We start from the raw sequence: 26,278 nt of genomic DNA, 5'->3' as shown, positions 1-26,278 counted from the left end.
GTTCCAATTGTTGTTCATCAATTCTCTTCATTTTACGTTGTTTCCTTTTGATGAGGAATTTTAGCAAATCCAGTGCTTGATTATTAAAGAAACTAAACCACTCCTCAGTGGAATCTTTATCCATCAGACCATCATTAATGGGTACATCCCATCTTAATCTCCTTGGTGCTATTTTATCTTTCAGATATTTCTCATGGGTAACTATATCCCACCAAGCATTAATCTTTTTCTCCATGAGATGTCTCATTTTTCTAAAATTGAATAAAGATATGGAGCAGAAAGATAAGGACACTGCATCCAGGAAAAAGAGGAAATATTTGAGAGATATTAATGATTACCGTTATGAGACAGCTTATAAATGGCAACATAATTTTAATTTAGCTTCCGCAGCTACTACACCTGAAAAAGAGCCAAAACCAGATCTGCAAAATACAAAGATGGAACATCAAACAGAACATAATAGACGAGATATGTATCCCCAAACTCCTAGAAATGAAGGAAGAGTACATCAGCCTGATCAGACTACACCCTATGGACAGAGAAAATTCTATTGGAATAACCAATGGAAAAAAAAAAAATTGGAAGAAAAATTGGCATCATAAGAATCAGCCTTATAAAGGACAACCTTATCACTGTCAAGAGAGAAGAACTTCATCTCAGAATCAAAATTACTACCAGTATAACCAGGAAAAAACAAGAAGTCCAGCTTATTATAATCATGCTAGGAGGAGTCTACCTCCCCCACACACATCTTACCATAATCATCATCAACAATATGAAGAAAGAAGGGATTTGATCCTAACATCAAATAGGTATGAAGTGTTAAGAAGAGAAAAGGACTATGATAGAGAACCCTACTACTATAGAGAAGACAGAAATAGGGAAAATCAAGATAATTCTCGTGATCAGCGTTTTTTAGGGGACAGACAACAAGGTCCTCCAGGGAGATTAGATGGAGAAAACGAAAACAGGAGATGACCACCACCAGAAGTAAGATGGAGAAGAAGCCCCAAAAGAAGAGTGGATGCCGAGCAGGCCTAAAAAAAAACAAAAGAAAAAGAGAATAATAGGGAGTGACATCTTTCATTTGAGTGGGGTGACGCTTATCGAACAAGAAATTAAAGTGTTAGATAAAGGTCTCAAATTTGCCCCAATTAAGAATTAAAACAAGTTTGATACTTATGTAGATATTCTTAAATTCCCACGAAAACTGAATATAAAAAGATATCTGTTATCTAAACCAGGGGAGAGGTTGGTTAATGGACCACCAGTGAGTATGTATTCACATACTCCACTAAGAAATGAATCCCTATTTATTCCGCCACCAACTAATAAAAACCATAGTGATGTTTTAAAAAAATTAGTAGTACAGGACCTGAACAAACTAAAAATAAAAATTACCTGGGATCATAAAGAAATAAGAGAAGGTATTAACTCACTTGAACAAAGAAAAAATATAGGTATTAGACCTGTAGATAAAGGTGGATCGATTGTATTACTCTCAAAGTATGCTTATATGAGTGAGATGTCCAACCAATTAAATGATTCTTCCACTTTTATGAAGTTAACCAGTAACCCTACCTTGGCATACAATTAAAAGCTTGAGAAGTTGGTCCGCAGAGGGAAAGAAAAGGATTTTTTAAATTAAAAGAAAGCAAAGTATCTCATAACAAATACCTGCAGGATTCCAGTCATAAATATTTCTTGCCCAAGATACACAAAGACAAACAGAACCAACCAGGGAGACCCATTGTAAATGGGATAAACTCGGTCGGATCGAGATTAGGTGAATACATAGACTGGTTTTTACAACCTGTGGTACAAAAAAACAGGTCATATCTAAAAGACACAAAACACCTTATCCAGCTAAAAAAACAAAAAAAAAAAAAAAAACGAATCCAACTGTTATTCAGACACTATTCATCCAGCAACTGTAGATGTAGCAAGTCTCTATACGATTATCAATCATCAGGAGGCTTTATCAGCTACAAGGTGGTCCCTAAAGAAGATGAGCAATTTAAAATGCTCACAAAGGAAATATTTACAAGAATATCTAAAATATAGCCTAGAACACAAATCTTTTTGGTATGAGAATGACTACTACAAACAAGTACAGGGTATCACTATGGGAGCAAAATATGCTCCTAGTGTAGCGAATCTGTATATGGCACAATGGGAAGATAAAGTCATATATGAGAATGGACCTAACCAGCTACTTTTATATAAAAGGTTCATTGACGATATCATCATTGTGTGGGCAGGGGATGAGGATAGTCTGATTAATTTTGGTCACAGTTTAAATAGAAATAAGAAGAATATTGTCCTGTCTTGGGAAATTAATGAGAAAGAAAATCAACTTCTTGGACCTAGAAATATGGCATGAACAAGCAAGATTAAAAACAAAAACACACTTCAAGCCAGTGAACAGAAACAGTTATCTCCCTATAAGTACTTGCCATCATAAACCATGGCTTATCAATATCCCTAAAGGTCAATTTATGAGACTTAGGAGAAATTGCACTGATAAGATCCACTATGAACAACAAGCTAATATACTAGAGACAAGATTTCTGGAGAAAAGATATAAAAGAACCTTCATAAAACAAAAAATCGATGAAGTGGGAAATTTGGAAAGAGAAGCTTTAATAAATGGAGAAAGAAAGAAAGAAGAAAAAAATCAGTATCAGGAACCTAATTTTATTTTTGATTATATCGTTCAACATAAAAAACTTGAAAACATTATAAAAAAACATTGGAAGGTCCTACTTGCGGATAGAACTCTAACACCAATAGTACCTCAAACCCCAAGATTCACTTATAGGAGGGCATCGACATTGAGAGATCGCATAGCAAAGAATGTTTTAGACCAACCCCCTAAAAAAACATTCAGCTTCTTTGAAGGAGAAGGCTTTTTTCCCTGTAAAAAGTGTCACGCATGTAGACATACTAAATTCACCAAAAGAAAGAAGGAGGAGTTTAGTTCTACAGGTAAAAAGCATAACATTAAGGACTTTATATCACGTAGGACAGAGGGAGCTGTCTATATGTTGGAATGCCCGTGCCGTCTCCAATATATAGGAAGAACTAAATGACCACTGTGGAAGAGGTTAAGAGAACATATTCAGAACAAAAAAGGATATCCAAAACAATGTATCCAAACACTATGCGCAATATCATCAAAAAGACCCTTTGTAACGGAACTGCAACCCACACTGTACTTGTGGACTTCCATCAGTATAAGGCTTCCTCCCAGTCTTGAACATAGATATGAGATTTTCCAGCCGCCCCCATACAAAGTTAGCCGACAACTTAGCTTGTACTGGAATCTTCTCCTTTATTGAACAGTTTCACACTCAATTTATACACACATGAGCACACCCCCCTCCTGATCAAAGTACCCCATCAGGTCAGGGGTTGCCTAATTACATTATCATATGCAGATGAAATTGTATACAGAAATATAATTAACCTGAACTAATTATCCAGCCATCTGGAAAGAAAAAATATGTGAGTTCATTAACAATTAACAATGGGACAGACAGGCGGAACAGAATACTCATCCCACCTCATTACACAACAATAGGGAGAGCCTGTCTCTGACATTGAAGTTCAATACACATTAGCAAAAGTGTATACACAGACCCCATTTGAAGCAATCCAAACCATTAAGTATCTGTCTTTCACTCACAGTGACGATGAGTACCGTCACACCCTTCCTCTCTAATCTTTTGGGGTATAGAAAAATATAAACCCCACTGGAGAGGAAGCAACAAAATCATCACTTTGAGGCAAGCTAAATCTCACTGGATCTTTGAGATGCAGACCCTTTCACCACTGGGGCTCAATATTGAGTTTCATCTTTACTGCTTTATATCTGATTATTAGTATTTCCCTCTCCCCTTCCATTCTATCATATGTTTAATACACTGCTGCCCCCCCTCCCTTTTTTAATTCTATACAAGTTTCACTTATGAGTTCCCCTTTATTGTCTGTGGGTCGTTATACCTTATCTATACTACTTTTATCTACATAGTTTAAGATTTTGGAATAATTGATCCACCTATTGTTCATGATCATGAATTATCAGGATTAATTTATTTATTTGTTGGAATAATAATAATTTTAATAGATCAATGTATCACTTTACTATTAACACATTGATATCTGAATATTTTTACACTTATTCACTTTTGCGCATTTCTCCCAATTTGATGGGATACTGTAATCATCCCTAATATGACATTATTTCTATTCTTTTTTAATAAAGTGAATATCACTCTTATACATTTATATCATTATCTTATTTAGGGTGTCATATTTCAATTTAATATTTATTTTTATACTAAATAATTGTATATTCATTCCATTTCACCCATTTTAGGATTTTTAATCACTTATCCTATGACACCATTTTTTGTAAGTGATTGACACACTCACATCTACATTCATTTTCTTACAGTTATTAGATATTTCATCACGGATCTTTTGCTCTAGTTATGGATTTATGTTTATTTATGCATCAATACTTCCTACACACTCTTATAACATACTTATTTATGTATAATTCTTAAAATTTTTAATGGTTCTATTTAATATTGATTATCTGATCTAGATTCAGTGATATTGTTATATGCTCAATTCTTACTTGCATTCCTAGTATTATTTTATTATTTTAACCACTTTACGACCGCCCGCCACAGTTATACTGCAGCAGGCAGCACTCCTGCGCGAACCGATGTAGGTATACGTCGGTCGCGCGCAGGCAGCTAGGAGGCGAGCGCGCACTTCCGGTGGCGCGCTCCCGCCCCTGCTCATCAGTGGGGAAGCCGATGCACGGGGCAGGTGCCTGTGATTGCCGCCTGACACCCACGATCGCTCCCTGCTGAGAGAGGACAGGCAGATGTTGTAAAAACAGCTGACCGTTCTTCACTCTGGAATGATCATAGAGCACCCACAGTGATCAATGACCCCCCATAGTTATAAACACGCCCCTAGGTACACATTTAACCCCTTGATCACCCACAATGTTAACCCCGTCCCTGCCATTGTCATTATTACAGTGACAGTGCATATTTTTAGCACTGATTACTGTAGTAATGTCACTGGTCCCCCCAAAAGGGTAAAAAATGTCAGTTAGGGGTCCGATCTGTCCACCGCAATGTCGCAGTCCTGCAAAAAATCACAGATCGCTGTCAATACTAGTAAAAAAAAAAAAAAAACAATAAAAATGACATACTGTAAATCTTTCCCATAGTTAGTAGACGCGATAACTTTTGTGCAAACCAATCAAAATACGCTTATTGTAATTTTTTTTTTTTACAAAAATGTGTAGCAGAAAACAAATTGGCCTAAAATTTTTAAAAAAAATTAGATTTTTACATTTTTTTGGGGGGAATGTTATATAGCAGAATGTGAAAAATATTGTTTTTTTCAGAATTGTCGCTCTTTTTTTGTTTATAGCACAAAAAATAAAAATCGCACAGGTGATCAAATACCACCAAAAGAAAACTCTAGTTGTGGGAATAAAAAATACATCAATTTTATTTATATACAGCATCGCACGACCGCACAATTGTCTGTTAAAGTAACGGAGTGCCGAATCTCTAAATACGGCCTGGTCATTAATAGGGATGATCGAACGGTTCGGGTCCACCATCGGTTCGGCCCGAACATTGGGTGTTCGAGGTTCGGCCGAATTTAGAACTTTTTGCCCAAAAAGTTCGGAATTCGGCAACCAGAACCGCCCAAAATGCAATGCTTCAGGAAATGGGCTTTAAAAGCCCGTGATTGGACCAGAACCATTAGCAAAAGCCAATTGAGGGGGCAGGAGAATGCTAGGAATGTGATTGGAGTGACTAGGGGGTCCCTAGACCAATCATTAGTGAATACGCCCCCCAGTATATAAGATCGCCCCCGCCATATTCCCAGCATTGTTATACTGGACATGGAAGAGAGTGGAAGCAGTTCTGTTAATTTTACTTTAAAAGTGTCATTTAGCTATTTTTAGTGTGAGGAAAGGGATATCTAGTGTAGTTAGAGTGCTCCTTTACACTTAAGTTAGCTTCAAAAATTTAGTTTCTGTAGGGAAAGTGTTAAGTGTCAGGGGACCGTAGTGTAGTGTAGGGTTAACTGACAGTGACTGCTATGGCAGGGTGACAAAACCCTTCCATAGCAGGGTGACCGCTATAGAGAAATGATCATTTCTCTGCTTCGGGACAGGTATGTGGCTTCTCACCAGCAAGCATTTTTTAATGCTGCAGGGGCTGCCACTGCCAGTGCTTTTTTGAGGACATGTTTGATGTCAGACATGACATCTGAATATGTGTATAGGGGGTATATATACACATATATGTCTGAATATATACCCCTAGACATATATAGGTGTGATAATAGCAGAAATAAATGCTTGCGCTAATGAAATCATTTACAGTAATATATTTCTGCTACTATCACACCTATATATGTCTAGGGGTATATATTCAGACATATATGCCTATATATACCCCCTATACACATGTTCAGATGTTTTGCCTGCCTCAAAAGAACCCCAAAAAATGCCAAAAAAAACGCTAGCGTCAAAAAAAAAAATGCCCAGGTGTGTTTTTGCTGGCATTTTTTGGGGGGTTTTGGAGGCAGGCAAAACATCAGAACTTGTGCACAGTACCACTATACACAAGTTCAGATGTTTTTCCTGACTGCAAAGAACCCAAAAAAATGCCTGCTATTAAACCGGCAAGGTGTTACAGCAGAGAAGCCATATTCCTGTGCTTAAAGTTTTCTAATACAAACGATCTTTTTTTTTATGGTTCTGGACATGCTACAGAGCTGAAACTTCACAGGTACACCTTTTAGACCCCTCAGACACAAAATCACACAAAAAAAAGTTCTTAAAAATTGTCATTTTTGATAAAAAAGCCAATTATTGAAAAATTAATCTGGGGGGTCTAAAAAGTGTACATGTGAAGTTTCAGCTCTGTAGCATGTCCAGAACCCCCCAAAAATTAGCATTTTCTTATAATTTTTATTAGAACAGGAATACGGCTTCTCTACGGCGCTTTTTCTTGCATTTATCGGGCATTTTTGGAGGCAGGCATGACTTTTTTTGGATTTAGTGTCTGGGGGGTCTAAAAAGTGTACCTGTGAAGTTTCAGCTCTGTAGCATGTCCAGAACCAGAAAAAAAGATAATTTTTCAGTAGAGCAGGGATGGTGGGACCCCTCTTTTACACTTATATGATCTTTTTTTGGGGTTCTGGACATGCTACAGAGCTGAAACTTCACAGGTACACCTTTTAGACCCCCCAGACACAAAATCACACAAAAAAAGTTCTTAAAAATTGTCATTTTTGATAAAAAAGCCAATTATTGAAAAATTACAAAAAAAAAAAAAAAAAAAAAAAAAAAAAGAGATTTTTTGATTTTTACTTTGGATTTAGTATCTGGGGGGTCTAAAAAGTGTACATGTGAAGTTTCAGCTCTGTAGCATGTCCAGAACCATAAAAAAAAAGATCGTTTGTATTAGAAAACTTTAAGCACAGGAATATGGCTTCTCTGCTGTAACACCTTGCCGGTTTAATAGCAGGCATTTTTTTGGGTTCTTTGCAGTCAGGAAAAACATCTGAACTTGTGTATAGTGGTACTGTGCACAAGTTCTGATGTTTTGCCTGCCTCCAAAATCCCCAAAAAATGCCAGCAAAAACACACCTGGGCATTTTTTTTTTTGACGCTAGCGTTTTTTTTGGCATTTTTTGGGGTTCTTTTGAGGCAGGCAAAACATCTGAACATGTGTATAGGGTGTATATATAGGCATATATGTCTGAATATATACCCCTAGACATATATAGGTGTGATAGTAGCAGAAATATATTACTGTAAATGATTTCATTAGCGCAAGCATTTATTTCTGCTACTATCACACCTATATATGTCTAGGGGTATATATTCAGACATATATGTCTATATATCCCCCCTATACACATGTTCAGATGTTTTGCCTGCCTCAAAAGAACCCCAAAAAATGCCAAAAAAAAACGCTAGCGTCAAAAAAAAAAATGCCCAGGTGTGTTTTTGCTGGCATTTTTTGGGGAATTTTGGAGGCAGGCAAAACATCAGAACTTGTGCACAGTACTACTATACACAAGTTCAGATGTTTTTCCTGACTGCAAAGAACCCAAAAAAATGCCTGCTATTAAACCGGCAAGGTGTTACAGCAGAGAAGCCATATTCCTGTGCTTAAAGTTTTCTAATACAAACGATCTTTTTTTTTATGGTTCTGGACATGCTACAGAGCTGAAACTTCACATGTACACTTTTTAGACCCCCCAGATACTAAATCCAAAGTAAAAATCAAAAAATCTCTTTTTTTTTTTTTTTTTTTTTTTTTTTTTGTAATTTTTCAATAATTGGCTTTTTTATCAAAAATGACAATTTTTAAGAACTTTTTTTGTGTGATTTTGTGTCTGGGGGGTCTAAAAGGTGTACCTGTGAAGTTTCAGCTCTGTAGCATGTCCAGAACCCCAAAAAAAGATCATATAAGTGTAAAAGAGGGGTCCCACCATCCCTGCTCTACTGAAAAATTATCTTTTTTTCTGGTTCTGGACATGCTACAGAGCTGAAACTTCACAGGTACACTTTTTAGACCCCCCAGACACTAAATCCAAAAAAAGTCATGCCTGCCTCCAAAAATGCCCGATAAATGCAAGAAAAAGCGCCGTAGAGAAGCCGTATTCCTGTTCTAATAAAAATTATAAGAAAATGCTAATTTTTGGGGGGTTCTGGACATGCTACAGAGCTGAAACTTCACATGTACACTTTTTAGACCCCCCAGATACTAAATCCAAAGTAAAAATCAAAAAATCTCTTTTTTTTTTTTTTTTTTTTTTTTTTTAATTTTTCAATAATTGGCTTTTTTATCAAAAATGACAATTTTTAAGAACTTTTTTTTGTGTGATTTTGTGTCTGGGGGGTCTAAAAGGTGTACCTGTGAAGTTTCAGCTCTGTAGCATGTCCAGAACCAGAAAAAAAGATCATATAGGTGTTAAAGTTAAAGGAGGCTCCCGAACCACATCCCTGTTCTACTGAAAAATTATCTTTTTTTTTTTCATGGTTCTGGACATGCTACAGAGCTGAAACTTCACATGCACACCTTTTAGACCCCCCAGATACTAAATCCAAAGTAAAAATCAAAAAAATCTCTTTTTTTTTTTTTTTAATTTTTCAATAATTGGCTTTTTTATCAAAAATGACAATTTTTAAGAACTTTTTTTTGTGTGATTAATAGTTAATGGGGCATGACCCAGAACCCTAGGCACTTTTTAGGGGCATTTATTGGGTTTTAGGGCTTAAAAATGGTGTTTTTTGATTACAGAAGTTCGGGTCCCATTGATTTCAATGGGGTTCTGAAATCCGGGCCGAACTTTCGTGAAGTTCGGGTGTTCTGGTCGAACCGAACTTTTCAAAAGTTCGATCATCCCTAGTCATTAAGAGGGCAAATCCTTCCAGTCCAAAAGTGGTTAATGATCAATATTTTTAATCTTGTCAAATATACACTTTTTAATACTGTTTATGACCACCACATTTATTACTGTTATCTCTTAAGCCTGTACTACTATACTTGTATGGGCTATTTGGTCTATCCTATTGAGGGTTAATCAGGATGAAGTTTGATAATCAGAGCGGTTTCCATAACAACTGCTCTGCTTTTTAATCCCGGCAATCGTCACCCAGCTTCCATTACCCTTGATAAAGTCACATTTGCTGTGACTCAACGTGTCGGGAGGAGCCAGGTGACGTCACTTCTGGTTTTTGGCTGAGACCTGAAGTACTCGATCTAGATACCAAACACCATCAGGGGACCCCGCAGTTTCCTTTTATCTACTGAGTGTACCAATTTTAACTAAATGTTTAATAAATGCCTTATGCTGATTTACTACACTATGGAGTTGCCTTTTGTCTTTCCATGAGCTTAATGCTGTCGATAGGGAGGATCCTATATCATTTTAGAAGCAATCCATTCCCTGCATTGAATTAACCATCACCTCTGTGGAGGGTTCATATCACTCTGGATTTAATCTGATAGCGAATATTACCCTGCATTACGGTGAGGGGCCACTGCACATTTAGGTGGTTAATGGTTTGCTGGCTTTCTGGGACCTTTCTCCTTTTTTTTTTTTTTTTTTTTAAAGAAGACACCTATTTTATTTTTTTTTTTGGATAAACATCACCTTAAATATGGATATTATAGACACTGGTTTATACTTTTTTTTATCATTTTTATTATTTATGGCTTTTTACTGAAGATTTTTTTCTGGATTTTATATTTCTTCCTTACACTCCCTGCACTATGTACATTGTATGATGAATTCTTATTTGCATTTGTCAGTTTATATTTGCACATAACACTATTTTAGTTGGTTTATGGTATTTATATGTTCTTTATTCTGTGTACTGTGTTTATAGTGCTGATTTTATATACCCAAATAGTCAGTATGTTTATACACTGATCTTCCCTCAACATCCTCAGAACAAAAGTTACAATTTTTCTTAGACTAAACGTAGCAGTGTCAATTTCTGACTAACCTGAGCCATAAAATATTCTCATTATATTCCCAGATATTCAGGAAGAGCACAAACAACATCTAATGAAGGAGACTGAGACTCTAGTGGAGTATAGACCCCCAGGAACTACCCTGGAACCACAAAGATTCCCCATCAATGAGCGTTATGTGAACCTGATTGTAGTTTCCACTGATCAGTTCAGGCAGCATCCACAAAATGAGATGATACAGATTGGGGTAAAACATGAGGAATTCTTGAAGGAAACACAAACTGGACTGGAACACATTTCCCCCAATAAGCTGTTCCGCTGGAACCAGCGGTCACAATGTGTACCACATGCAATAATGGTGAGCGGAGTGCCAGGAATAGGGAAGACCTCAATGATGCAGAAGTTTGTCTATGACTGGGTGACTGGAAAACATTACCAGAGATTTGCTTTTGTCTTCTTCTTCAAATTCCGGGACCTTAATGGAATCGAAGAGGTCATCTTAAAGAATATGATCCTTCATCACTATCCATATCTTGAGGGTCAGATTGGAGATATTTTACAACAACCAGAGAGACTTCTGTTCATATTTGATGGCTTAGATGAAAGTATTCACCAAATAGATTTCAGATCAAGTAGACTCTATGCTAAGAAGACAATATTTGGTGATATTGTGGTCAGTTTGGTGAGGCAGAGTCTTCTTAAAGGTTGTTCTGTACTGATAACCAGCCGCCCAGCCAGACTGGCATCAGTTGATACCGATGTTTTCCAGAGAATAGCTGAGATCATGGGATTTCTCCATGAAGACAGACAGACCTTCTTTCATCATTTCTTTGGAAATGAGGAATTGTCAGGAAAGGCTTTTCAGTATGTGCAGGAGAATGACACCCTGTACACGTTCTGTTATAACCCATCATACTGCTGGATCATCTGTAGAGTGTTATCAATGTGCTTCACAGCCCAACCAACAATCACTGATCAACTGATGACATCATTACCCAAAACAGTAACACAACTCTTTGTGACATTTGTCTCCAACATTCTGGCCAATCACTGCCAGAATAAAGAGGACGGCCACACTGTCCGGGAACTGCTGACATCTATTGGGTGGATGGCAGAACATGCAGTCATGAGTCACCTGATTGTATTTGATGATCGTCATCTGCAGTCATTCCATGTGAGAAAAGACAAAAATCTCTTTTCATGTTTCATGATGGAATCTGGTCAGCCTCCTGATGTGGATTACACCTTCTTACATCTCACTCTTCAGAAGTTTTTTGCCGGTTTAGTCCATTTTATTGCCTATAATCCAGAAAAATTACAGGAAACACTTGATGAGGCTGAGTCTTACAAAGACGGCCGTGCTGAAATATCTCTCTGTTTCCTCTGCGGTCTTTCAGACTCGTCTACTAGATCCATGCTAAAGTCTCATGTGGGAGAATTATCTTCCCAGGCTGCCAGACATGTCATCACCTGGATCCAGAAGAAAATTGCAGAAAAAATACCTGACAGATCCCAAACAGGCAAGAGAGAGCTTCTTAATGTATTCTACTATCTCCATGAGAGCAGGAATAAGGCTCTGGTGTCACAATGTATTGAATCAAAAAAAGTTGACTTTTCTACAATCCCCCTCAGCCCTCTGGACTTCTCAGTGTTGTCTTTTATCCTCCAATCCCTCAAAGAGACAGAAGATGTAGATCTAAGTTCATGTAACATTCAGAATGAAGGATTGAAGAAACTTATACCGGCTCTACACAACATCAAAAGATTGAGGTAAATAATAAATATGATTATTCACATTGCTGTATTAAATTGGTAATTTCAGGTGTTTTTTTAATTACAATGAGAGAAAAAAGTATTTGATCCTCTGCTGATTTTGTATGTTTGCCCACTGACAAAAAAAAAACGATTAATCCTATAGGTTTAATGGTAAGTTTATTTTAACAGTGAGAGACAGAATAACAACAAAAATATCCAGAAAAATGCATTTAAAAAATTTATAAATTGATCTGCATTTTAATGAGTGAAATAAATATTTAATCCCCTATCAATCAGTAAGATTTCTGGCTCCCAGGTGTCTTCTATACAGGTAACGAGCTGAGATTAGTAGCACTCTCTTAATGGGATTGCTCCTAAACTTAGCTTGTTACCTGTATAAAAGACACCTGTCCACAGAAGCAATCAATCAATAAATCAATCAATCAAATTCCAATCTCTCCACCATGGCTGACACCTACACAAGGCAGGAGTGGTCTACAGATTCATCAGCTAGAAGATTGATTAGAGGGTGACAACAGTTGGTGTGATTATTCGCAAATGAAAGAAACACAAAATGTTGGTCATTCTCCTTCGGCCTGGGGCTCCATGCAAGATCTCACCTCATGGAGTTTCAATGATCATGAGAACGGTGAGGAATCAACCCGGAACTACACGGGAGAATCTTGTCAATGATCTCAAGAAAGATGGGACCATAGTCACCAAGAAAACAGTTGATAACATACACACTACGCTGTGAAGGACTGAAATCCTGCAGCGCCCGCAAAGTACCCTGCTCAAGAAAGCACATGTACAGGCCCGTCTCAAGTGAACATCTGAATGATTCAGAGGAGAACTGGGTGAAAGTGTTGTGGTCAGATGAGACCAAAATCAAGATCTTTGGCATCAACTCAACTGGGGGTGTTTTTCTGACAGGACAACTTCACTGCATCAAAGGGACAATTAACAGGGCAATGTGCCGTTAAATATTGGGTGAGAACCTGCTTCCCTCAGCCAGGGCATTGAAAATGGGTCATGGGTGGGTATTCTAGCATGTCAATGACCCAAAACACATGGCCAAGGCAACAAAGGAGTGGCTCAAGAAGAAGCACATTAAGATCCTGGAGTGGCCTAGCCAGTCTCCTAACCTTAATCCCATAGAAAATATGTGGAAGGAACTGAAGGTTCGAGTTACCAAACTTGAAAGCGGAGTGGGACAAAATCCCTCCTGAGATGTGTACAAACCTGGTGGCCAACTACAAGAAACTTCTGACCTCTGTGATTGTCAACAAGGGTTTCTTCACCAACTACTAAGTCATGTTTTGTGGAGGGGTCAAATAGTTATTTCACTCATTAACCACTTTACCACCGGAGGATTTTGCTGCCGTACGTCCAGGCCACTTTTTGCGATTCGGCACTGTGCAACATTAACTGACAATTGCGCGGTCATGCAATGCCGTACCCAAACAAAATTTGTGTCCTTTTTTTCCCACAAACAGAGCTTTCTTTTGGTGGTATATGATCACCTCTGCGCTTTTCATTTTTTGCGATATTAATAAAAAAATGCGACAATTTTGAAAAAATAACAATATTTTTCTACTTTGACAGTTAAAAAATATCCAATATATTCAATTTCTGTCATATATTTATATTTAGGCCAAAATGTATTTAGCTACATGTCTTTGACCAAAAATTCTCACTGAGCGTTTTTTTAACCGCTTAAAGACCGGAAGATTTTACCCCATTCCTGACCAGGCTATATTTTGTGATTCGGCACTGTGTTACTTTAACGGACAACTGCGCGGTCGTGCGATGCTGTACCCAAATTAAATATATGTCTTTTTTTCCCCACAAACAGAGCTTTCTTTTGGTGGTATTTGATCACCTGTGCGATTTTTACTTTTTGCGCTATATACAAAAAAAGAGCGTAAATTTTGAAAAAATAACAATATTTTTCACATTTTTTTATATGAAATTTCCCCAAAACAAAAAGAAAAAAATCAAAATTTTTTAACATTTTTGGCCAATTTGTTTTCTGCTACATATTTTTGGTAAAAAAAATCGCAATAAGCATATTTTGATTGGTTTGCGCAAAAGTTATCGCAGCTACTAACTACAGGAAATTTATGTCATTTTTATTTTTTTAACTAGTAATGGCGGCGATCTGCGATTTTTTTTGCGGGACTGCGACATTGCGGCGGACAGATCGGACCCTTGACTGACATTTTCGACTTTTGGGGGTACCAGTGACATTAATGCAGAAATCAGTGCTATAAATATGCACTGTTACTGTAAAACTGACACTGGCAGGGAAGGGGTTAACTTTTATTGGTGATCAAGGGGTTAAATGTATGCCTGGTGCTTACTGACGTGTGTGGGGGGAGGGGACTGAGTGACACAGGGACAGATCCAGGGTTGAGCTATGCTGAATCCTGCAATCTGTCACTGTTTGTCACTTAGGAGATCCGCCCGATTTGTTTACACAAGCGGGCGGATCTCCACACTCGATCACAAGGGGAGGAGTCCAGCGACGTAGTACTACGTCGCTGGATGATATCGAGCCACTTTGCCGCAGTAGGGTCAACGTGACCGGTCGGCAAGTGGTTAAAATGTAAATCAATTTATAACTTTTTTGAAATGCGTTTTTCTGGATATTTTTGTTGTTATTCTGTCTCTCACTGGTAAAATAAACCGACCAATAAAATTATAGACTGATCATTTCATTGTCAGTGGGCAAACGTACAAAATCCGCAGGGGTTCAAATACTTTTTCCCTCACTGTATTAGTCTGATTTGTTTTCTATTATATGCAGACTGTACATATCTATTTATGTGAATACATCAGATAATACTTAGAGTGACTCTAAAGTAAAAGCAATTCCCTGGATTAAGGTAAAAAATCACCTACTAACTATTCCACTTACCCCCACTCCTGAACACTTACCTTAGACCTGTCAGTGATCCAGCACTGTGACCAGCCACAGGTCTTCTCTCTTCGCTCCCTGGTCTCACAGGAGATTCAGACAGCAGCCGTAGCCATTGTCTATATATATATATATATATATATATATATATATTGGACATGGCTAAAAAGGCATGGTTAAACCAAATCTGAGCCTACCCAAAGTATACACTGCACACATACATCACAGTCCTTCTAAGCCATTCTCTTTATTTCCTATGCTATGAGCATAGGAAATACCCATAAACCTCCATTCAATAAAAACAAAACTCTTCCATTGCATACATCTTTCTGAACACAGACCATAGGCAAAGAGTTAACCACTTGCAGACCAGGGCGCGCACAAGTAAGTGTCCCTTCTCGCCGGGTCCCGGGGGCCCGGCGCATCACAGATCGTGGTAAAGGGCCAATGTAAACGGCCCTTTACCTCGTGATCGCTCCGTCACTCAACAAACCGTCGCATGTCCCTTTCATTACTCTCCTCTCCTTGCACACTGTACACAATGATCGGTACAGCGTCCGAGGAGAGAAACTGCAGCTGCACCCATCCTCTGCCTCCTCCATAACCTCAACTATGCCCATCCGTGCCTTATCCATGTCTCATCCATGCCTCATCAGTGCCACATCCATGCCTCATTCATGCCACATCCATGCCATGTCTATGTCCATCCATGCCACATATGTGCCCACCCATGCAACCTCAGTGCTCATCTGTGGCTCATCCTTGCCATGCTCATCTATGCCACGTCAGTGCTCATACATGGCAAGCCAGTGCTCATCCATGCCACATCAATGCTACATCAGTGCTCATCAATGCCACGTCAGTGCTCATCCGTGCACATCCATGCCACGTCAGTGCTCATCCATGCCACGTCAGTGCTCATCTGTGTCACATTCAAGCCACATCAGTGCTCATCTGTGCCAAACCCATGCCACATCAGTGGTCATCCGTGTCACATCCATGCCACGTCAGTGGTCATCCATGCTAGATCCATGCCATGTCAGTTTTGATCCATGCTACATCCATGCCACGTCAGTGATCATCCGTGCCACGGCAGTGCTCATCCGTGCCCCATCCATGCCACGTCAGTGCTCATCCATGCCACGTCAGTGCTCATCCGTGCCACATCCATGCCACATCCGTGCTCATCCATGCCACGTCAGTGCTCATCCTTGCCACATCCATGCCACATCTGTGCTCATCCGTGCCACATCTGTGCCACATCGGTGCTCATCCGTGCCACATCAGTGCCACTACAGTGCTTATCAGTGCCCTACAGTGCCTCACAAAAGTGTAATGGGTAGTCAGGAAATGACGGTGCTCCCTGCATGTTGGGCCTCTGTATGTGGTTAGGCTGTGTAAAAGTGTCAGACATGTGATATCGCCATACTCAGGAGGAGTAGCAGAATGTATTTTGGGGTGTCATTTTTGCTATGTACATGCTATGTGTTAGAAATATCTTATAAATGGACAACTTTGTGTAAAAAAAAAAAAAAAAAAAAAGCATTTTCGTTTTCTTTCCACATTTTCCAAAAACTTGTGGAAAAAAAATGACATGTTCAAAAGACGCATTATGGCTCCTAGATTATGTGTTTGGGTGTTTTCTTTCCAAAAGTGTGCCAGGGCCTTCAAAAGTGTAAAAGGTTGTCAGGAAAAGTGTAATTTTTTCTCCTAGAACACCTGGGGGTGCTACTTGGATGTTGGACCTCCATATGTGGTCAGGCTTTGGAAAAGTCCCACACATGTGGTATTGCCATACTCAGGAGGAGTAGCAGAATTTATTTTGGAGGGTAGTTGCAAGTATGCCTATACAGTGTGTAAGAAATAACTTTGTAATATGACCATTTTGTGAAACAAAAAAATCTTCATATTGCAAAGAATTGTGGAAAAACATTACAACTTCAAAAAACTCACCATGCCTCTTACTAAATACCTTGGAATGTCTACTTTCCAAAAAGGGGTCATTCGGGGGGTATTTATACTTTTCTGGCTTGTTAGTGTCTCAAGAAATGAGATCGGCCGTCAGTACATCGGGTGTGATCAATTTTCAATGATTGGCACCATAGCTTGTAGACTCTATACCCTTCACAAAGACCAAATAATATATACTTATTCTGGTTATTTTTACTAAAGATATGTAGCAGTATAAATTTTGGGCAAAATTTATGAAGAAAAATTACTAAATTTGCAAAATTTTAAAACCAAAACAAAAAACATTCTTTTTTTTACAAAATGTTTTAGTCTTTTTTAATTTATAGTGCAAAAATAAAAAACCCAATGATAATTAAATACCACCAAAAGAAAGCTCTGTTTGTGTGAAAAATAGGATGAAAGTTTCATATGGGTACAGTATGGGTACATATTGGTCTGGTTAGGAATGGGGTTTAAGTGCCCAGTGGGTAAGTGGTTAAAGTATATGTGACCTCTCACCTTGTAAAATAACCCATTCAGTAAGGCAAAACATTTGTGTAAAGATATGAAAAACATTATAAATACCTTTTTCCCCATTTTTATCAAATTATCACATTCTAGAGAACTGACCACGCTGTGCTTTCATGCCTAGTGTGGTAGTTTTCTTTTAGGAAAGCAGAGGGACTGGCAGGAACACCAGGGATTTCACACAAAGGAAGGAATACAAAGAGACCTTTTCATACCAGTGCATGGCACAGCAGGCGCATCTCAGGAAAAGGAAATGTCGGGTTTAGTTATTCCTTAACCTGTGTCTTTCTTAGGTAAAGAATTAAAAAAAATTAAAACTGCATTATTTGCAGTACTCTCTGGATTGGTAAGTCTTCATTGCCGACCAGTGGCGGCTAGTGCATATGGGGCGCCCCCCCATCCATGCGTCCGGCCCCCTAATCTACATGCGGGGGGGCGGACGCACGGAGTTCAATGGGGCTTTTTTTTTAACCATGTGATTAGAGCCAAAGGCTCTCACAGGCTAAAAAAAGCCCACCCAGTTGTCTGACAATAGCGAATGAAAATTCGCTATTGTCACACGGATCCTCCTCCTGGCCAATCAGGAAGCGGGTTCTGAGACCTGTTTCCAGATTGGCCAAAAGGAGAATCCATGCCATTGGGCATGGAGGAGGAGGAGGGAGGAGACGCAGAAGACAGGGGGAAGAATCCGCCGCCGCTGTCGCCGTCGCTGATGTCCAGGCAGGGTGAGTGATCCTGTCCTGTCCTGTCTTGGGGGTCCTGTGCTGCTGTGGCCCAGGGGTGTGCAGCCTGGTGTGGTCCGGGGGGGGGTGTATGATCTGGTCCGTCTGCCACCCCCCCCCCCCAACCCATTGAGCACCAGCCACCACTGTTGCCCACCTAGAATTCAGAGATTGAAAAATGACCTTTGTAATGGAAAAGAACCTCCAAACATTGATTACAGGGACTTTGGTCCTGAAGTGGTTAACCCGTCTCCATGTGAGTCCCGAAAAGGAACAGAAAGAGCCAGCACCTGTCTATGAGGGACAGTAAGCACTGAGGAGACTGAGATGGCTAAGCTACTGGTGACCTGGCCTTTGGGACCCCTGAAGCAGTCAGGGACTTGAACTCTTCATTGGAAAAGGTTTATGTGGGTGGTGAGCCAAAACTTTCTTTCGTTGTACCATCAAGTGATGGACTATTTTGTTTTTTGGAGATAAGTAGTGATGGACGAACATCGGCCGGGGCGGATCGCGAACATAAGCCGCAAACGTTCTCAAATATTCACGAACCGCAAGTTTGCGGCGGGCCCCATTGACTTTAATGGGAGGCAAACTTTAAAAACCTTTAGGTCATATTTGCAGCCACAAAATACTTACTAGCTGTGCACAAATAGTTCAACCACATGGACACTGTCATAACAGAAGTATTGCAATTGGAAAAGTTGCCCTAAATTTTTTTTTTTTTACAGCAAAAAAAGGTATTCTTTTTTCCTAAATCAGCCAGAACTGACAGCAGCTGGTAAATACATGTCAAATGCATATAGGGTCCATTCACACGTCTGTAAAATGGGTCTGCATCCCTTCCACAATTTGGCAGAACCTTTACAGACCCATTGATTTTCAATTCCAGTCTGAAAAATTAGGCATTCACAGGATAAAGAAGTAAGTGTCAGCCATTCCAGGCCCCAAAAATTAGCCCACATGCCTTTACCTGACAGCTAAGAACGTAGTATTCTGTGGCTGAAGGTACATTAGACATTCACAGGATACAGAAGTAAGTGTTGGCCAGTACAGGCCCCAAAAATTAGCCCACATGGGTTTACCAGACAGCTAAGAACGTTGTATTCTGTGGCTGGAGGTACATTAGGCTTTGACAGAAAAAATATTTGTCGGCCATGAAAGGCCCCAAAAATTAGGCATTTAAAGGATATGAAATGCCTTTTATGCCGCTGTATTTACCGAAGACAAGGACCATGAATTGTTGTGGGTGGATGGTGGTCTGGCGGATATTTGTGGCCTGTCATGAGGAATTGTAATCAAACCTGGTCTACTGGTCACATGTGTTGAATTCCTCAGAGATCCATGCCTCATTCATTTTTATAAATGTGAGGTAGTCAACACTGTCATGAGCTAGGCGAGTGCGCTTATCGGTCACGATCCCCCCTGCTGCGCTGAACGTCCTTTCAGATAAGACACTGGACGGGGAGCAAGCCAACAGTTCCATTGCAAATTGTGCAAGCTCTGGCCAGAGGTCAAGTCTGCCCACCCAGTAGTCCAGGGGTTCATCACTCCTCATAGCATCCACATCTGCCATTAACCTGATGTAGTCGGACACCTGTCGGTCTAGGCGTTCCCTGATGCTGGATCCGGAGTACAGCTGTCGATGGGTCGGCTGAAAGAATGATTTCATATCTGAAGTGACCAACACATCTTCAAACCACCCTCTTCTTGCAGGCGCTGTTGGATTGCTACCCGCAACTGTCTCTCTGCGAGTGGAAATTCCTCTGCCAGCGCACGCAAAAGCAGAATGCAGCATTTCTCAAAGCAAGGTCTGGAAGTGCTGCATTCTGACTGCCTTCTGTGATGGTGGTAACTAGTGATGGACGAACATCGGCCGGGGTGGTTCGCGAACGCCAGCCGCAAATTTTCTCAAAAGTCCACAAACCGCGAGTTTGTGGCGGGCCCCATTGACTTTAATTGGAGGCGAACTTTAAAAACCTTTAGGTCATATTTGCAGCCACAAAATACGTACTAGCTGTGCACAAATAGTCCCAGCACATGGACAATGTCATAACAGAAGTATTGCAATTGAAAAAGTTGCCCTAAATTTTTTATTTTTTTTACAGCAAAAAATATATATATTTTTTTCATAAATCAGCCAGAACTGACAGCAGCTGGTAAATACATTGTCTAATACATATAGGGTCCATTCACACATCTGTAAAATGGGTCTGCATCCATTCCACAATTTGGCAGAACCTTTACAGACCCATTGTTTTTTATTTCTAGTCTGAAAAATTAGGCATTCACAGGATAAAGAAGTAAGTGTCGGCCATTCCAGGCCCCAAAAATTAGCCCACATGCGTTTACCTGACAGCTAAGAACGTAGTTTTCTGTGGCTGAAGGTACATTAGGCATTCACATGATACAGAAGTAAGTGTCGACCATAAAAGGCCCCAAAAATTAGCCCACATGGGTTTAACTGACAGCAAAGAACTTCGTTTTTGATGGCTAGAGGTACGGTAGGCGTTCACAGTACACAGAACGGTAAGTGTTGGCCTGTATTGGCTCCCAAAATTAGCTCACATGGTTTGAACTGACAGCAAAGAACTTAGTTTTTGATGGCTAGAGGTACGGTAGGCGTTCACAGTACACAGAACCGTAAGTGTCGGCCTGTATAGGCTCCAAAAATTTGCTCACATGGTTTGAACTGACAGCAAAGAACTTAGTATTTGGTGGCTGGAGGTACATTAGGCATTCACAGAAAAAATTATTGTCGGCCCTGAAAGGCCCCAAAAATTTGCCATTCAATGGACATGGAATGCCTTTCATACAGCTGCATGTAGCGAAGCCAAGGACCAGGAATTGTTGTGGGTGGAGGAATTTCGATGGAACCTGGTCTACTGGTCACATATGTTGAATTCCTCAGAGATCCATGCCTCATTCATTTTTTTAAATGTGAGGTAGTCTACACTGTCATGAGCTAGGCGAGTGCGCTTATCGGTCACGATCCCCCCTGCTGCGCTGAACGTCCTTTCGGACAGGACACTGAATGGGGGGCAAGCCAACATTTCCATTGCAAATTGTGCAAGCTCTGGCCAGAGGTCAAGCCTGCCCACCCAGTAGTCCAGGGGTTCATCACTCCTCGGAGCGTCCACATCGGCCGTTAACCCGATGTAGTCGGACACCTGTCGGTCTAGGCGTTCCCTCATTCTGGATCGGGAGTACAGCTGTCGATGCTTCGGCTGAAAGAAGGATCTCATATCTGAAGTGACCAAGACATCTTCCAACCGCCCTCTTCTTGCAGGCGCTGTTGGATTGCTACCCGCAACTGTCTCTCTGTGACTGAAAATTCCTCTGCCAGCGCACAGAAAAGCAGAATGCAGCATTTCCCTCAGCAAGGCCTGGAAGTGCTGCATCCTGACCGCCCTCTGTGATTGTGGTAACATTTCCGCCATTTTGTGTTTGTACCGGGAGTCTAAGTATGTTGCCACCCAGTACTGGTCGTTGGCCTTTATGCGTTTTATACGGGGGTCCCCCTTAACACACTGCAGCATGTAGGTCCCCATTCCCACTAAACTGGAAGCGGTATAGTGGCCTGCTTCCAGCTCATCATCCAGGATAATGTCGTCCTCGTTCTCCTCCCCCCATCCACGGATAACACCAGGGATCCCAGAAAGGTTTAAAGCATGCTCTTCTTGCTCCTCCTCATCCCCCCCAGCACCATCCTCCTCCTCTGACTCCTCTTCAGACTCCTGCTGTTGATTTGTCTCAGATGGAGTAGCACCCCCTGGGAATTCATCCAACATTGCGACTTCCTGATCTTCCTGCTCCTGCTCCTCGACGGCTTGATCAATGACACAACGCAATGCACGCTCCAGAATGAAAGCGTAAGGTATGATATCACTTATGGCGCCCTGGCCGTGACTGACCAGTTTGGTGATCTCATCAAATGGCCGCAGAAGTCTGCATGCGTCGCACATGAGCAGCCACTGGCGAGGTGAAAAAAACCCAAGCTCCCCAGAACCTGTCCTGCAGCCGAGTTTGAACAGGTAGTCATTAACTGCATGCTTCTGCTGGAGCAGCCTATCAAGCATATGCAACGATGAGTTCCATCACGTCGGGCAGTCACAAATAAGACGCTTGAGGGGCAGGTTGTGTCACCACTGAATCTCAGCAAGGCGAGCCATGGCTGTGTAAGATCTTCGGAAATGGCCTGAGATTTTCCTGGCCTGCTGCAAGAAGTCCTGGACCCCAGGGTATTTGCCAACGAATCGCTGCACCACCAAGTTCAGGACTTGTGCCATGCATGGCACGTGTGTTATTCTGCCCTGTTTCAGCACGCTCTGCAGATTGGCACCGTTGTCGCACACCACTTTACCAACTGACAAATTCAGCGGTCTCAGCCATTGATCTGCCTGTGAACGCAAAGCTGAAAGGAGTGCAGGACCAGTGTGGCTCTTGGCTTCCAGGCACAACAGACACAGCACAGCATGGCAACGTCTCACCTGGCATGTGGAATAGGTTCTGGGGATCTTGGGCGGCGCAGGAGAAGAGACGGTAGCAGTGGAAGAGGAGGAGTCAGCCGAGGAGGAGAGGGAGGATGGAGGAGGAGGAGAAGAGGCAGGCCTGCTTGCAATCCGTGGCGGTACAACTAAATCTACACGGGTGCCACGGGTTACATGCTTAACGGCCGTCAGAAGGTTCACCCAGTGGGCAGTAAAAGTGATATACCTTCCCTGCCCGTGTTTGCTAGACCATGTGTCTGTGTAGATAACACCCCGCTTCAATCTGTGGTATTGGGGGGCCACAGGTTTATCACACCAGTTCTACAAATAATTGGCCATTATCTGTTGTCAATGTGTGTAGCACAGTTAACACAGCAAAAGAGGCCAAATTTTTGCAGGACTAAAATACAATCTTAGAAAAGTATACTGTTAAATAACACCCCACTTCAATATGTGGTATTGGGGGGCCACTGGTTTATCACACCAGTTGTTCAAAAAATTGGCCAGTGAGTTTGGCACTGTGTGTAGCAGACTTAACACAGCAAAAGAGGCAATATTGTTGCAGGACACAAATACACTTGTAAAAGTATACTCAGATAACACCCCACTTCAATATGTGGTATTGGAGGGCCACTGGTTTATCACACCAGTTGTTCAAAAAATTGGCCAGTGAGTTTGGCACTGTGTGTAGCAGACTTAACACAGCAAAAGAGGCAATATTGTTGCAGGACACAAATACACTTGTAAAAGTATACTCAGATAACACCCCACTTCAATATGTGGTATTGGGGGGCCATTGGTTTATCACACCAGTTGTTCAAAAAATTGGCTAGTGAGTTTGGCACTGTGTGTAGCAGACTTAACACAGCAAAAGAGGCAATATTGTTGCAGGACACAAATACACTTGTAAAAGTATGCTCAGATAATACCCCACTTCAATATGTGGTATTGGGGGGCCACTGGTTTATCACACCAGTTGTTTTTAAAAAAATTGGCCAGTGAGTTTGGCGCTATGTGTACCAGACTTCACTCAGCAAACTAGGCAATATTGTTGCATGACACAAATACATTTGTAAAAGTATACTCAGATAGGCTCCAAAAATTAGCTCACATGGTTTGAACTGACAGCAAAGAACGTAGTATATGATGGCTAGAGGTACAGTAGGCGTTCACAGTATACACACGTTGGTGGCGGGCTGTATAGGCTGCAAAAATGAGCTCACATGGGTTGAACTGACAGCAAAGAACGTAGTATATGATGGCTAGAGGTACAGTAGGCGTTCACAGTATACACAAGTTGGTGGCGGGCTGTATAGGCCGCAAAAATGAGCTCACATGGGTTGAACTGACAGCAAAGAATGTAGTATATGATGGCTAGAGGTACAGTAGGCGTTCACTGTATACACAAGTTGGTGGCGTGCTGTATAGGCCGCAAAAAGGAGCTCACATGGGTTGAACTGACAGCAATGAACATAGTATATGATGGCTAGAGGTACAGTACGCGTTCACTGTATACACAAGTAGGTGGCGGCCTCTATAGGCCGCAAAAATTAGCTCACATTGGTTGAACTGACAGCAAAGAACATAGTATATGATGGCTAGAGGTACAGTAGGCATTCACAGTACACAGAACAGTAAGTGTCGGCCTGTATAGGCTGCAAAAATTAGCCATTCAATGGACATGAAATGCCTTTTATGCCACTGCATTTAGCGAAGCCAAGGACCAGGAATTGTTGTGGGTGGATGGCGGTCTTTCGGATATTTGTGGCTTGGCATGAGGAATTTCGATGAAACCTGGTCTACTGGTCACATGTGTTGAATTCCTCAGAGATCCATAACTCATTCATTTTTATAAATGTGAGGTAGTCTACACTGTCATGAGCTAGGCGAGTGCGCTTATCGGTCACGACCCCCCCTGCTGCGCTGAACGTCCTTTCGGACAGGACACTGGACGGGGGGCAAGCCAACAGTTCCATTGAAAATTGTGCAAGCTCTGGCCAGAGGTCAAGCCTGCCCACCCAGTAGTCCAGGGGTTCATCATTCCTCAGAGCGTCCACATTGGCCGTTAAACCAATGTAGTCGGACACCTGTCAGACACCTTTTTTTACGCTCCAACATTTGAGCCACAGAAGCCTGCCTTTTTCCAGAACAACGTGACGACGGCATCATGGAAGGTGGAGGGTTTGGACAACTGTGAGGAGACAGGAGAAGGAGAAGGGGGAGGAGAAGTAGAAGAGGCTGGACGGTGAGAGCATGGAGTGTGGCTTTGTGGGTTCTGACAGTTTTGCTCCCACTGGGCTCGGTGATGGGATTTCAGGTGCCTTCTTAAGGCGGTTGTTCCTAGGTGAGTGTTAGGCTTACCGCGACTTATGCATTGACTGCAAAGGCTGCAGATGGCAACACTGGTGTCAGCAACGGACACATTAAAAAAAGCCCACACTGCGGAGCCATGTGCTGGCGTCCTGGGAGCGCCAGATGTGACTGTACATTGTAAGAATATTTAATAATAAATATCGCGCTCATACTTCATTATGTCAGAATATTTATACTGCTCTGAATATAGCAGTGTCTTTATTTATGGTTAATAAGCATAGATCTGTGCGGTAGGAGAGTCTCCACTTATGTCATAAATCAATGTCGTGAATTCTTTTTAATTGATTAATTTATTTTTAAAAGCATATACCAATCTTAGTGAGTACAGTCTACAGTGTGGAATATATATAAAATATTTATTCTCAAGACATGTAATCACGATAAATGATCAAACAAGAAATGACACAAAAAGATAACTCTACAGAAAAATACTAACTTCAAATAATCAATGCAATGTGATGTTTAGCTCAATAATGAAAGGGAAAGTAAAACAAAGTGAATCAAAGTGAAAGCAAAACTAAAGCAAGATTACCATTTCTTCCCAGGTATAGCATAAGCCATAAATAAATGTTCTATATAAACAGACTACAATGGTCTGCGAATCACATAGCCCAAAGTCATTCCACTGCAGATGGAATGAGAATAAGCCATGCAAAACGGAAGACTTAAAATTGCAAATAATGCACTGAATCTGATATTAATAAAAATGTATAAAAACAAAAATCAGCTTTTTAGAGAAAAATCTACCATGGTTTATACAGCTGGGATTGTAATCTTATTACCCTTAAATATGCAATATAAAACATATAAGGAAGGAATAAACAATTGTTGAATAAAATCAAATAACATAGCAAGGCATATTTACCACACTTAAGATGGCCGCTAGCTTCAATTGGGCGTTACCAGAGTCCTAAGATGGTTGCCAGTGAGGGAGGAGTTTCCTCCAAGTTTCAGATGAATGATGTACAAAATGGAGTATGTCTGGATGAGTCTATCGAG

The 26,278-nt window shown here is 40.8% G+C and overlaps 1 protein-coding gene across 1 annotated transcript in view; it reads left to right on the top strand.

Annotated features, from left to right (window-relative positions):
- Window positions 1-26,278, top strand: part of LOC309569498 (NACHT, LRR and PYD domains-containing protein 12-like) — a 1,417,729-nt gene that overhangs the window by 12,242 nt on the left and 1,379,209 nt on the right. The window contains exon 2 of the mRNA XM_082275358.1: window positions 10,610-12,314. Coding sequence (XP_082131484.1) covers window positions 10,639-12,314 — 1,676 coding nt within the window. The 5' untranslated portion in view covers window positions 10,610-10,638. The remainder of the gene's footprint in view (window positions 1-10,609; window positions 12,315-26,278) is intronic.

Source organism: Pelophylax lessonae (genome assembly GCF_965119305.1).
Source record: "Pelophylax lessonae genome assembly, chromosome: 13".
Classification (NCBI taxonomy): Eukaryota; Metazoa; Chordata; class Amphibia; order Anura; family Ranidae; genus Pelophylax; species Pelophylax lessonae.
This window is presented reverse-complemented; position numbering and strand designations above follow the sequence as displayed.